Source organism: Myotis lucifugus, unplaced genomic scaffold (assembly GCF_000147115.1).
Source record: "Myotis lucifugus unplaced genomic scaffold, Myoluc2.0 scaffold_200, whole genome shotgun sequence".
Taxonomy (NCBI): domain Eukaryota; kingdom Metazoa; phylum Chordata; class Mammalia; order Chiroptera; family Vespertilionidae; genus Myotis; species Myotis lucifugus.
Window position 1 is genome coordinate 737,926 of NW_005871248.1, and position 15,158 is coordinate 753,083.

Consider the following 15,158-nt stretch of genomic DNA (forward strand, 5'->3'; position numbering starts at 1 on the left):
TTTTCAACTGAAAATTGGTTTGCCTCTAAATATTCCCCTGATGTTATAGAGATTACATTTCTTTGAGTCATAATCATTGATCTGTTGATTTATTTTAAGATCTGTAGCACTGAGCTCAGAGACTCACTGTGCTGGTATGCTTAAGACCTCAGGGGAAGTTTGTATCATTATGGTAGTCCTATTGTGATGTGTTCATTTCTAATATCTTTGGTTTGACTTCCACATCTTGAATTATTATTATTATAATTCTCTACTTTTTCTGAAAATTGTAACTTGAAAGACATTGGAATTGGAAAACACTTGGAATACTTATGGGCTCAAATTTAATGCAGATAGATATATATATATATATTAGTAATTGTAACTTGCAGTGGTAATATCTGTAGCATAATAAAAAATAACATAGAAATAAAAAAGAAAAAGTATATATTATGGGCATATGGGTAATGCTTGTCTGTTAGTAGTTAAAATTTGAGATTCTCCTGTATTAGCAGCTTTATTTGATGCTTTACAGAAAGACTCTCCCAACTCTTGAAGAAATTATTTGAAACCCAAGAATCTGGTGACCTCAATGAAGAATTAGTTAAGGCTGCTGCCAATGGAGATGTTGCTAAAGTGGAAGATTTGCTAAAAAGACCAGATGTGGATGTGAGCATTTAAAAAATTATTTTGAAGGGTACACTAAAATAGAATAGTATAATGAACCTTATACTTCAACAGTTATTTAGATTTTGCCACATTACTTCAATATTTATTAAGACTTTACCACATGTGTTTTAGTCCTTGTTTTTCTGAGGTATTTTAAAGAAGACACCAGCCATCATTTTTCAGTGTGCATTTCTAAAAGATATTGTAATTTTCTTATTTTAACACTGTGACGTTTATTTTATGATTGACAAAATTTATATTTAGGCTTTTAAGTGATTAGTGTCCTTTTGGGAAATTGAGTGATTTTTTCTCATGTAAATATCATGTGTTTTAAATATATTTTAGTAAATATTATAAGCAATTTCCTATCCTTTTAAAAATATTTAATCTAAACTTTTTACCCGTTCTTCCCTGTGAAACTTGACTGTTTCATAGTTTGTAAGGCAGATGACTTAGAGTTCATGCACTTTGTAAATCTTAATAGTTTATGTTGTAATCTTACTGTTCATATAAGCCATATTTTAAATGGGTTATTTTGGTTCTTACTTAGTCATCCTTTGGCTTTGCCATTGCTGCCATGCTGGCACCAATATGATACTTAGTGCAGACCAAGATTGTAAGTGGAGTGGCAGTCGCTGTGTTTATGAAGGCTTTTGTTGCCACATCTTTGTATGTAAATATGCTAGACAGTTTGAAGAAGATCAGATCATAATTGTAAGGTATAAACTATTCCTATGAACTCACATAGCATTTTAGGCTTATTTGAGAGAGCAATTGCAACAGCACAACAAAGTGGTTTTTTGATTGGTTGTAAGTTATATCACAAATAATTTGTTACTGATAGGAAAGTACCAATGTTTTTGTGTTTGAAATATAGAGTCAGACTTCTTTCATAGTCAAGCAGATTTACATTTTATACTTAATTTTAAAAATTTAATTACTGATTGGTATCTTAGTTATTTTTTAACAGTGTCATACATTCTAAAAATTTAAGGGAAAAATACTTCAAGATTTATGAAAAATGGCATCTCCTTTTCAATCTATTTTCTCATTCTTCCAGAGTCAACTATTTTTACCTCTTTAACTTCTTCCAGACAATCTTTTCATGTCAGAGGCCATTCCTCAGATGTCTGGTGTTCCTTGGTTGTCCATTTATCTATGAGAGTGATCAGTAAAAGGCGTGTGTGTGTGTGTGTGTGTGTGTGTGTGTGTGTGTGTGTGTGTGTGTTTGTCGACTCTGGTTTTCACCATCGAGTGATTTGGACATTTCCTTGGATTATTCTTGGGTATTGGTCTTTAGGTCTTTTCTCTTGGGCTGGTCTGACTCCCCAGAAAGATCTCTAGTTCTTCTGCTGGTTATAAACCTGGATACCAACCTTATGAATATTGAATAAGAGAAGAGAGCCTGGGATCTTAGGATTTGGCCTGTAAATATTTACATAAAATTTCTGTTTTTAGTACTTTGCCCCATCCTTAACAGTGGCCAGGGACACTTTACCCTTTCTGGAGAATAAACTTTCAGGTTTCTGTTAGTGTGAGGGTGGAACAGCTGTGCAGAAGTGGGGAATCCAGGGATCTAAATGATTTTTAAAAAGACTGTCAACCAATGCTTTTGTGTTTAACATTCACTACCATATTATTCCCATATTCAGAGGTCATCAACTTTGAGTCTTTTGGGCTTCCTTGGCAAAAGGGTTGCTACCTAGGTATTTTTCATAGCAGGTTTGGGTCTGCTTTTCAGCTTCCTGTATATGTGTGAGTGTGTGTGTGTGTGTGGTTTTTGTTTTGCTAGTTCTAATTATCTTTGTGGATTGAAGCTTAAAAGAAAATAAAACTTTACTTTTGTTTTAGTATGATGCCGTAAATAATGAAATTAAATACAACCCATCATTTAATGAAAAAACATGTCCTAGTACACTGTTAATGGGAATGCAGACTGGTGTAGCCACTATTGAAAACAGTATGGAGTTTCCTCAAAAAATTAAAAATGGAACTGCTGTTTGACCCAGCGATCCCACTTCTAGGACTCTATCCTAAAAATCCCAAAACACCATTCAGAAAGAATATATTCACCTCATATTTCATAGCTGCGCAATTTACAATAATTAAGATCTGGAAACAGCCCAAGTGCCCAACAGTAGATGAGTGGATAAAAAAGCTGTGGTACATTTACACAGTGGAATACTATACAACTGTAAAAAAGGAACATTTACCCTTGGAGACAGTATGGAGGGACCTGGAGAATGTTATGCTAAGTGAAATAAGCCAGTCAGAGAAAGACAAATATCACATGATCTCACTTATCTGTGGAATCTAATGAACAAAATATATTGACGTACAAAAAAATAGGTCCAGACACATTGAAGCATGGAACAGACTAATCAGGGAGGAGAGGTGGGGTGAGAAGAGATTAACCAAAGAACTTATATGCATATATGCATAACCCATGGACACAGACAATAGAGTGGTGAAGGCCTGGGGTAGGGCGGGAGCTGGGTTGAAGGGGATAATGGGGGGACAATAGGGGGGACATTTGTGATACTTTGAACAATAAAGATAAAAAAACACTCTTATAAGGATATACTTTCTTTATTAAAAGGTTTGTTGAGGTACAGTTGTTTTGTACCATGAATAAAAATATAAGGATATACTTTTTAAAAAAATTGATATTTAGAGAGAGAGGAGGGGGAAGGGAGAGAGAGAAACATGGATCAGCTGTCTCTTGCACACCCTTTACCGGGGATTAAGCCTGAAACCAGGCATGTTCCCTGATCTGGAAAGGAACCAGCAACCTTTCAGTGCATGAGACAGTGCCCAATCTACTGAGCCACACTGGCCAGAGCAAAATATACTTTTAAAGTCTTATAATACGGAAAATTTTTTCCAGTTCTTACTAATGGGACTTTTTTCTCTTCAGCTTTTCTGTGTTTTTTTTTTTTTTTCTCATAGCATCTTCCTCTTGATTTTTAGATGTCAAGAATTCTTGAACATCTATAATTGAAGTCCCCTCCCCCCCAAGTTTTCTTTCCATTCTGAAATGTAAAGTTTTTAAAAATTATAGTTGACATACAATATTATATTAGTTTCAGGTGTACAACATAGTGATTTTTTTTTATAACATAGTGATTTAAAAAAAAAATGTTTTGTGCAGCCGGTGTGGCTCAGTGATTGAGTGATTGACCAGGAAGTCATGGTTCAATTCCCGGTCAGGGCACATACTGGGGTTGCCATCTATGTTGTTGCAGATGGTAATATTTCATTCCGTTTTTTATGGTTGAGTCACAATTTTATTGTATACTAGAGGCCCAGTGCATGAAAATCATGCCCTGGTAGGGTCCCTAGCGGCTGCCAGCTGGGTACTCTCTCCCTTCCCCTGGCCGCCTGCTGCCGCCAGGGCCTCTTTCCCTTCTCCCGGTCGCCTGCCGCTGCCTGCCAGGGCCTCCCTCCATTCCTCTGGCTGCCTGCTGCCACCAGCCGGGACCTCCCCCCCTTCCCTTGGCCGGCCCTGCCCCCTGGTCGAACTCCTGGACAACTCTTGGTCAAGAGGACAATTTGCACACTATGCTTTTATTATATAGGATATACGCCATTTCATTATCCATTCATCTGTTGATAGACACTTCATATCTTGTCTGTTGTAAATAATGCTGCAGTGAACATAAAGAAGCATGTTTTTTTTGATTTAGTATTTTGGGTTTTTACAGATGTATACCCGGAAGTGGAATTGCTGAGTCCTTTGTTGTCTCTTATTATAGCATTTGTTTTAGAGTCTATTTTGTCTGGTATAAGTATTGCTACTCCAGCTTTTTTTGTTTTGTTTCCATTTTTATGAAATATCTTTTTCTATTCCTTTGTTTTAGTCTGTGTGGGTCTTTCGATCTGAAGTGAGTCTCTTGTAGACAGCATATGTATGGGTCTTGTTTTGTAATCCATTAAACCATGATATGTCTTTTGATTGGAGCATTTAATCCATTTGCATTTAAAGTAGTTGTTGATAAATATGTATTTGTTACTATTGCATTCATATTTTTAATCTTTTTTCTTCATCTTAAAGAAGACCCTTTAACATTTCTTGTACTGGTCTGGTGGTGATTAACTCCTTTAGCTTTTTCTTGTCTGGGAAGATCTTTATGTGTCCTTTGATTCTAAATAATAAGTTTTGGGTAGAGTAAATTATTTTAATAGAATCATACAATGTACCAAATTTGAACCTGTATTATATGTATATATTGGCTCTTTCTTATTTGTAACATTCCATCCTTTTTTTTTTATTTAGGTAAATGGACAATGTGCTGGCCACACTGCTATGCAAGCTGCTAGTCAAAATGGACATGTTGATATTTTGAAGTTACTTTTGAAACAAAATGTGGATGTAGAAGCAGAGGTAATTAAACTAAGCTTGAAAAATATTTCCAGTAAAAATGTCCTAGAAATGGTACTTACTTTTGTATTATTAGATGAACTGTTTTCATTCTTGAAATTTAATATTTACCTAAGACTTTTCTGATTGAAGAGAGAAATTTGACAAAAGACAACTTGAAGCATTTCTTGGTTTTCTGTGATTTCTCAGTATTCTTGGCAGTAGCCCCAACTGCTGTTGGAAGCCCAGTTGGGTTCACCCAAGAATTATACTGGGAAAGTTGATGGAAGGGGAATGTAAATCATGTGGGTCAAGATTTTTTCTGATTTGTGACACTCAGAGGCCTCTATTATGTTTTTTTTTTCCTCGTAAGGGAACCAGTATATTAGAATTTGTTTAGTCTTGTTTCTTGTCCTTAGTGGGGCACATATGGAAGGCAACTGATCAATGTGTCTCTCTTACATTGATGTTTTCCCTCACATCGATGTCCCCCTCCCTCTCAAACCTCTCCCTCTTCTTCTCCCTCTCCCTCTCCCTCCCCCAGCATGTCCTCAGGTGAGGATTAAAAAAATAAAAGATGTCTGTTCTCAAGCCAATTAGGTGATAAATAAGCATTGAAGTCAAATAAGTTGATAAGTTAGAATTTTATAGGTGAGGGAACCAAGGCATTAGTTGAGTCTGGAACGGTCCATAGAAATAGGCTTTAAAAGAGGTTTGTTTTAAATGGAGAGGCCAGAAATTAATATTTGACAAAGGAGGCAAGAATATAAAATTGGGTAAAGAAATGGTGTTGGGAAAATTGGACAGATACATGCAAAAAAATGAAACTAGATCACCTTCTTAGACCATATATAAGAATAAACCCAGAATGGATTACAGTAAACCCTCAATTTTGTGGACCTCGATTTAACAGACTTCATATTTTTGTTTTAATCTTTATTGCTGAAAGTATTACATATCTCCCCCTTCCCCCCCCCCCCATTGACCCCTTCTAGCCCACCTCCTCCACCCTGCCCCAAGGACTTCAGATTTAACAGACAAAATTTTCAGTCCATATATCATATATGAAAGTTAATACCCTGTTTATTTTAAAATACTTTTAACCCAGATTTGCTTACAATGAAATTAACAAGTTATTTTTTGTTATTAATTCACTGTTATTTTTAACAAAATTTAGCAAACAGGCCATATGTTGGAAAAAACACTATAGTAATTTCGCTGACATAAATGAATATTACGTATCTACAACTATAGTCTGCATATTTAAATCCAAGAGTCACTGTTCCTAAACAGTGTTTGGTGAGTGATTAGCATGTGATCACAGTGCATCATAAGCAGTAATTGGTTCTGTTGTTGAATGGTGTGACTTTTGCAGCAGTTTTAACGAGTGCTGTGCACTAAGCCACATTCCAGCCGTGTGCATTTGTTTTACTCTCGGTGACTGGTAAATGCACGCATTAGACTTACTCAGTATAAATTTAAAATTACTGTAATACATGTAAAAAAACTTTGTGAAATTAAACTATTTATACTTACTTAATTTTAATTACACAACTCTGTCTATGTAATTTAAAACAGGTAAACTATTTTGTAAATTTTTTAATAAAACATATATTTTATTGATTTTTTACAGAGAGGAAGGGAGAGGGATAGAGAGTTAGAAACATCGGTGAGAGAGAGAAACATCGATCGGCTGCCTCCTGCACACCCCCCACTGGGGATGTGCCTGCAACCAGTACATGCCCTTGACCGGAATCGAACCCAGGACCACTCAGTCCGCACTATCCATTGAGCCAAACCAGTCAGGGCAAATTTATAAATTTTTTGACATATGCATTCGGAAAACCTACTTTATTATATAATGGACTTTCTGCTTTAACGGACACCCCTTGCCCAAATTAGTCCATTATATCAAGGTGTTACTGTAAAGACTTAATTATAAGACTCAAACCGTAAAACTTGTAGAAGAAAATAGGAAACAAAATCTCTGGCATTTCTCTTAACAATATATTTTTTTGATGTATCTCCTTGGGCCAGGGAAAAAAGGAAAAATTAAACAAATGGGACTATATCAGACTAAAATTTTTTTTGTATAGCAAAGGAAACCAACAAAATGAAAAGATAACCCACTGAGTGGGAGAACATATTCACCAATGGTACATTTAATAACAGGTATTAAAATTTATAAAGAACTTATACAATCAACATAAAAAAACCCCAAACACCAACTAAAAAATGGGCAGAGGACACTTCTTTAAAGAGAACATAGAAACGACCAATAGACATGAAAAGCTGCTCAAATTCACTAATCATCAGAGAAATGCAAATTAAGAACACAATGAAATAGCATCTCACACTTGTCTGAATGGCTGTTATCAACAAATCAACAAGTAAGTGTTATCAAGGATGTGGAGAAAGGGGAACCTTCAAGCACTATTGGTGGGAATTCAGATTGGTGCACCCACTACAGAGAACAGTGTAAAAGGCCCTCAAGAAATTAAAAATGGAGCTGCCTTATGACCCAGCAATTCCACCTCTGGGTATATACCTGAAGAAACCCAAAACACTAATTTGAAAAGATATGTGCACCCCTATATTCATTAATTGCAGCATTATTTACAGTAGCCAAACTATGGAAGAACCCAAGTGACCATCAAGAGACAAGTGGGTAGCCCTGGCCGGCTTGGCTCAGTGGATAGAGCGTCAGCCTGCGGACTGAAGGGTCCCGGGTTCGATTCCAGCCAAGGGCACATGCCTGGGTTGCGGGCTCGGTCCCCAACGGGGGGGCGTGCAGGAGGCAGCCGATCGGTAATTCTCTCTCACCATTGATGTTTCTATCTCTCTCTCCTCCCTTCCTCACTGAAATCAATAAAGAAATACATATTTTTTTTTTTAAAAACAAGAGAGAAGTGGGTAAAAAATGGCAGCACCTATATACAATGGAATATTACTTGGCCCTAAAAAAGAATGAAATTTTATTATTTGTGACAATATGGATAGACCTAGAGGGTATTATGCTAAGTGGAATTAGCTAGTCAGAGAAAGATAAATACTATATGATTTCTCTTACAAGTGGAATCTAAAGAACAAAATAAACAAACACACAAAATGGAAACAGATTCATAGATACAGAGAACAGATTGATGGTTGCTAGAGGGAAGGGGGTTTGAGGGGACTGAGTGAAAAAGATGAAGGGATTGAGAAATACAGATTGGAAGTTAGAAAAATAGTCAGGGGTACAGCATAAAGTACAGCATAGGGAATACAGTCAATAATATTATAATCTATATCTACTTATATAAAAACCCTGGGTGTAACATCCCGGCCAGAAGCGCGACCAAGCGGAAGGAAGTCGGTCCTGCAGGGGTTGTCTTGGAAACGGCTGCACCCCCCCCCCCCCAGCTGTTTCCCAGAGCTGTTTCCTGTAAGGGCGGGGTTTGAGGCAGGAACCCGCTCTCGGAGCATGGAGGCATATCTTTATAAAGTGTGCCGCGCCAGCATGGCCCAGGGTGAACCTGAGTGGGGGCGGCTGAAAGGCTTAGAAAAGACAGACAAGAGAATGAAATCCGGGTCTCAGTGGGACGCTGCTTCTCTGAGAGACAGTGACCATGCCCACAGCCGTGTCTTTATTTTATAGCAGATGCCACGAGGCAAAGTAAGGGTGTGACCAAGATGTTTACAACATTCTCCTGGGTTTCAATCCTACTCAACTACATGCACCTGAACTCTATCAAGCCTACATCATTCAGGCACATGGGGCCAGGTGTTTGGACCATAGGTTCAAGCTTGCAACTATAGCTGTTGGCTATAATTGTGCTGGGAGGGCCTTGCCCTCCAAGCTGAGACTTGCACATGGCAATGAGAGGACTGTGCCCTCTCATAAGTCCAAGGCTTGAACCTGTTCAAAACACTGTAGCGGCTCCTCACAATAAAGTTTTAATACATTATATTAGAGGTTTTGGTGGTACTGTTTTACCCACAGTGTCTACAGGAATTGCTGCAAATTTACTTCTCGGTGGAAGAACCTTTCATTCCCAATATAAATGACCAATTCCATTAAATGGAACTTCAATTTCTAGACTCAATATAAACAGTGAAGTTGCTAAAACTATTAAAAAGGCCCAACTTCTCATTATTATGAATGCACCATGGCATCCAGGCATGCTATAAACGCCATAGACAGATTACGAAGAAAAATTATGAATTTGAATGTTGTATTTGGTGGGAAAGTTCTCCTTCTTGGAGAGGATTTTCGACAATGTCTCAGTATTGTACCACATGCTATGGCAGGGGTGGGCAAACTTTTTGACTCGAGGGCCACAGTGGGTTCTTAAACTGGACCGGAGGGCCGGAACAAAAGCATGGATGGAGTGTTTGTGTGAACTAATATAAATTCAAAGTAAACATCATTACATAAAAGGGTACGGTCTTTTTTTTTTTTAGTTTTATTCATTTCAAACTGGCCGGATCCGGCCCGCGGGCCGTAGTTTGCCCACGGCTGTGCTATGGGATCGGCCATAGTACAAACGAGTTTAAAGTACTGTAATATTTGGGGATGTTTCAATAAATTGTCTCTTAAAACAAATATGAGATCAGAGGATTCTGCTTATAGTGGATGGTCAGTAAAACTTGGATATGGCAAACTTGATAGTAGTTTTCATTTAGGAATGGAAATTATTGAAATCCCCTGTGAAATGATTTGTAATGGATCTATTATTGAAGCTACCTTTGGAAATAATATATCTATAGATAATATTAAAAATATATCTAAACATGAAATTCTTTGTCCAAAAAAATGAACATGTTCAAAAATTAAATGAAGAAATTTTGGATATACTTGATGGAGATTTTCACACATATTTGAGTGGTGATTTTGTTGATTCAACAGATGATGCTGAAAAGGAAAATTTTGCCATGGAATTTCTTAATAGTATTACTCCTTCGGGAATTCTATGTCATAAATTAAAATTGAAAGTGGTGCAATGATCATGCTATTGAGAAATCTTAATAGTAAATGGGGTCTTTGTAATGGTACCAGATTTATTTATTTTATTTATTTTATTTTTTATTTTTTTATTTTTTTATTGCTTAAAGTATTACAAAGGGTATTACATATGTGTCCTTTTTTTCCCCACCCTTGACAATCCCCTGGCCTCCCCTACCCCCCAGTGTCTTATGTCCATTGGTTATGCTTATATGCATGCATACAAGTCCTTCGGTTGATCTCTTACCCCCCTCCCTCCTGCCCCCCAACCCTCCCCGGCCTTCCCGCTGCAGTTTGACAATCTGTTTGAGGCAGTTCTGCCTCTGTATATATTATTGTTCAAAAGTTTATAATGGTCTCTATTATCCATGAATGTGTGAGATCATGTGGTATTTTTCCTTCATTGACTGGCTTATTTCACTTAGCATAATGCTCTCCAGTTCCATCCATGCCGTTGCAAATCGTAAGAGTTCCTTCTTTTTTACAGCAGCATAGTATTCCATCGTGTAGATGTATCACAGTTTTCTAATCCATTCATCTACTGATGGGCACTTAGGCTGTTTCCAGATCTTAGCTATGGTGAATTGTGCTGCTATGAACATATGGGTGCATATATCTTTTCTGATTGGTGTTTCTGGTTTCTTGGGATATATTCCTAGAAGTGGGATCACAGAGTCAAATGGGAGTTCCATTTTTTGTTTTTTGAGGAAACTCCATACTGTCTTCCATAGTGGCTGTACCAGTCTGCATTCCCACCAGCAGTGCACGAGTGTTCCTTTTTCTCCATATCCTCTCCAGCACTTGTCGTTTGTTGATTTGTTGATGATAGCCAGTCTGACGGTGTGAGATGGTACCTCATTGTTGTTTTGATTTGCATCTCTCGGATGATTAGTGACTTTGAGCATGTTTTCATATGTCTCTTGGCTTTCTGAATGTCCTCTTTTGAAAGGTGTCTATTTAGATCCTTTGCCCATTTTTTGATTGGATTGTTTATCTTCTTTTTGTTAAGTTGTATGAGTTCCCTATAAATTTTGGAGATTAGGCCCTTATCAGATATAACATTGGCAAATATGTTTTCCCACGCAGTGGGTTTTCTCGTTGTTTTGTTGATGGTTTCTTTTGCTGTGCAGAAGCTTTTTATTTTGATGTAGTCCCATTTGTTCATTTTCTCTTTAAAGTGCCCTAGGAGCTGTATCAGTGGAGAAATTGCTTCGGCATATGTCTGAGATTTTGTTGCCTTTGGATTCTTCTAGAATTTTTATGGTTTCCTGTATTACATTTAAGTCCTTTATCCATTTTGAGTTTATTTTTGTGTATGGTGTAAGTTGGTGGTCTAGTTTCATTTTCTTGCATATATCTGTCCAATTTTCCCAACACCACTTATTGAAGAGACTATCTTGGCTCCATTGAATGTTCTTTCCTCCTTTGTCAAATATTAATTGAGCATATTGGTTCGGGCCGATTTCTGGGTTCTCTATTCTATTCCATTGATCTATATGCCTGTTCTTGTGCCAGTACCAGGCAGTTTTGAGAACAGTGGCTTTGTAATACAGCTTGATATCTGGTATTGAGATCCCACCTACTTTCTTCTTTCTCAGGATTGCTGCAGCTATTCGGGGTCTTTTTTTATTCCAAATGAATTTTTGGAGAGTTCGTTCTAGATCTGTGAAGTATGCCGTTGGTATTTTAATGGGAAGTGCGTTGAATTTATAGATTGCTTTGGGTAGTATGGACATTTTAATGATGTTGATTCTACCAATCCATGAACACGGTATGTTCTTCCATCTGTTTATGTCTTCCTCTACCTCTTTTTTCAACGTCCTGTAGTTTTCTGAGTAGAGGTCTTTTACCTCTTTAGTTAAGTTTATTCCTAGGTATCTTAATTTTTTTGGTGTGATGGTAAATGGGATTGTTTTTCTAGTCTCTCTTTCTGACAGTTCACTATTGGTGTATAGAAATGCCTCAGATTTCTTGGGGTTAATTTTGTATCCTGCTACATTGCCAAATTCATGTATTAAGTCTAGTAGCTTTTTGATGGAGTCTCTAGGGTTTTGTATGTATAATATCATGTCGTCTGCAAATAAGGACAGTTTTACTTCCTCTTTTCCAATTTGGATACCTTTTATTTCTTCTTCTTGCCTAATTGCAATGGCTCCAGTACTATGTTGAACGGGAGTGGTGAGAGTGGACATCCCTGTATTGTTCCTGTTCTTAGGGGAAATGGTGTTAGTTTTTGTCCATTGAGTATGATGTTGGCTGTGGGCCTGTCATATATGGCTTTTATTATGTTGAGTTATGATCCTTCTACTCCCACCTTGCTGAGAGTTTTTATCAAAAATGGGTGTTGGAGGTACCAGATTTATTATCAAAGATTACGACCTGACATTATCGAAGCTGACGTGTTAACAGGATCTGCAGAGGGAGAGGTTGTTCTGATTCCAAGAATTGATTTGTCCCCGTCTGATACTGGCCTCCCATTTAAATTAATTCGATGACAGTTTCCCGTGATGCCAGCATTTGCAATGATTATTAATAAATCACAAGGACAAACTCTAGACAGAGTAGGAATATTCCTTCCTGAACCTGTTTTTGCACATGGTCAGTTATATGTTGCTTTCTCTCGAGTTTGAAGAGCATGTGACGTTACAGTTAAAGTTCTAAATACTTCATCACAAGGGAAATTAGTCAAGCACTCTGAAAGTGTTTTCACTCTTAATGTGGTGTACAGGGAGATATTAGAATAAGTTTAATCACTTTACCAGTCATTGTTTGCATCACTGTTGTTTTTATATCATGTTTTTGTCGTTTTTATATCATGCCTCTGTTGTTATATCCTTTTGTTACTGTTTATTAATAAATGTATATATTATTTTCATATACATTTTACTAATTTCCTTTCATCTCTCACACTTCTATTATAGAGAAAGGGCAAATAGCAATATTAAAATATCTCCGCTAATTAATTACCTTTTAATGTGGATGAATTTCATGCACTGGGCTACTAGTCTATATATATAAAGAGCCAGGGTCTGTAACGTCCAAAATGACCGAATGGATGACTGAACACTGGAAGTCAGTCCTGCAGTCAGTGCTGGGTCGCCACGACCAATCAGAACCAAATCTGGGTGAACTGTGAGGAGCCAGTGGGTGCCTAGGAGGCAGAGCTTTTGACGCTGACTGGCAGAAACCGACCAATTAGAACCTAATCTGGGTGAACTGTGAAGGCAGAACCTAAGGTGGGGGCTGAGGAGGGGTTTTAAGGGCAACAGCTGTTTGTTGTAAGGTGTAAGAAAGCGGTTCAATTTTTTAATGACCAGTTTGGCAGTATAGTGCATATGGCTGGCTATCAGTCCAGATATAGGGATTATGTATTTTTGTCTGCCAAGAGCATCTCCTCCTGCTGAAAAAGGCTACCTGCCCCCTTTAAGCAATCCTATCCTATATAACCTATCTACACTAATAAAAGAGTAATATGCTAATTAGACCGGGTCGACTGGCCATCTTCCGGATGTCCAACTTCCTTCCAGACAAAGCCATGGTGGCGGGGGCCAAGGCAGAGGCAGTTAGGGGTGATCAGGCCGGCAGGGGAGGGTAGTTGGGGGTGAGATCAGGCTGGCAGGGGAGTGCAGTTGGGGGCAACCAGGCCGGCAGGGGAGGGCAGTTGGGAGCGAGAGCAGGCTTGCAGGGGAGGGCATTTGGGGCGAGATCAGGCCTGCTGGGGAGGGCAGTTAGGGGCAATCAGGCTGGCAGGGGTGAGCAGTTAGGGGCGAGATAAGGCCAGCAGGGGAGGGCAGTTAGAGGCAATCAGGCAGGCAGGCAGGTGAGTGCTTAGGATGTCCAACTGCCGAATTTCGTGCACCAGGCCACTAGTAACTATATATGGTGCCTGGTGGTTACTGGAAGTATCAGGGGGAACACTTTGTAAAGTATATGTTTATCTAACCACTATGCTGGACATCTGAAACTAATAAAATAATATTGAATATAAACTGTAATTGAAAATAAAATGTTAAAAGGATTTGTTCTTTATATAGTAGAGTTACATTAAAGAGTTTTAAACATAAATTTTGTGTTTTATGGAGAGAATTCTGTCTGCTGTGTGAAGAGTAGATCGGGGTTAGAATAAAGTGGAGGCAGAGTGAGCTATGGCTATAGGTCAGGTGAGTGAGAATGAAGGCCTGAATTAATTAGTGATATAATTGGAGAAGAGACAATAGACATGAACATAACTTGAGTAAAAACCATAGAATTTGGTGCTTGCCTATACTTTAAGGAAGTAGGTGAGCATGACCTACAGATACTGATTTTGTTAACCTATTGCCTGTGATTCTATCAGCTAAGATAGGGAAGACTGGCACAAGAGCAGATTTTGGAGGGGTGGGAGGAAAGAGGAGGGAATAAGAGGGTAGAAAGAACCAAGATCAGTTCCTTTTGGTTCGTTTGGGTTTTTTTTGGATCTGACCCGAGGATATGTTTTAATATTGATTTGAGAGAGATAGAGAGAACGGGGGAGAGAGAAAGAGAGAGGGAGAAACAGAAACATCAGTTGCCTCCCATAGGCTCCCTGACCGGGGATTCAACCTGCAGCCTAGGTATGTGCCCTGACTTCGAATTGAACCCACAACCTTTTGGTGCACAGGACGACGCCCCAACCAACTAATCCACCTGACCTGGCCAGGGAAAAATCAGTTTTAGATTTAATTCTAAGCCCCTTCACAAATCCTTTTAGGTTACCTTTGGAGGCCAGCTATAATGTTGTCCTTCAAGATCTCTTTTGGTGCCAGTAGGGACAGAATAGTGAACTAGCAGTATGTTTTAGGTATATTCAAATTCTGTAAGTTGAGGTATTTGTACAACTGAGGTTTTCTAAATAGAAGGAAAGTCTGGAAATATATTTAATTGTGTTCTAGTATGGGTATGTATTTTCCAAGTTCTTTAAATTTTTATTTGTATTTCATATATATTAGGGTTTTTAATTTTTTAGTTTTTTTTTTTTAACATAAATTGATGGGACCTGCATAAAAGTGTTGCAATAGCAGTTTTCTAATAACCATCAATATATGGTACACTTCATAAATAGTTCCTGTTTTTTAGTCAGTGAGTGTTAGTGGATTGATTTTCTCCTTTGTATGGAAGGAGTACCACCAGGTAGACTTAAAAAATGTA

The 15,158-nt window shown here is 38.0% G+C and overlaps 1 protein-coding gene across 1 annotated transcript in view; it reads left to right on the forward strand.

Moving 5' to 3' along the window:
- The window catches only part of MIB1 (mindbomb E3 ubiquitin protein ligase 1), a 102,042-nt gene that overhangs the window by 32,016 nt on the left and 54,868 nt on the right, over nt 1-15,158 (forward strand). Inside the window, exons 10-11 of the mRNA XM_023761169.1 lie at nt 515-648; nt 4,925-5,032. Coding sequence (XP_023616937.1) covers nt 515-648; nt 4,925-5,032 — 242 coding nt within the window. The remainder of the gene's footprint in view (nt 1-514; nt 649-4,924; nt 5,033-15,158) is intronic.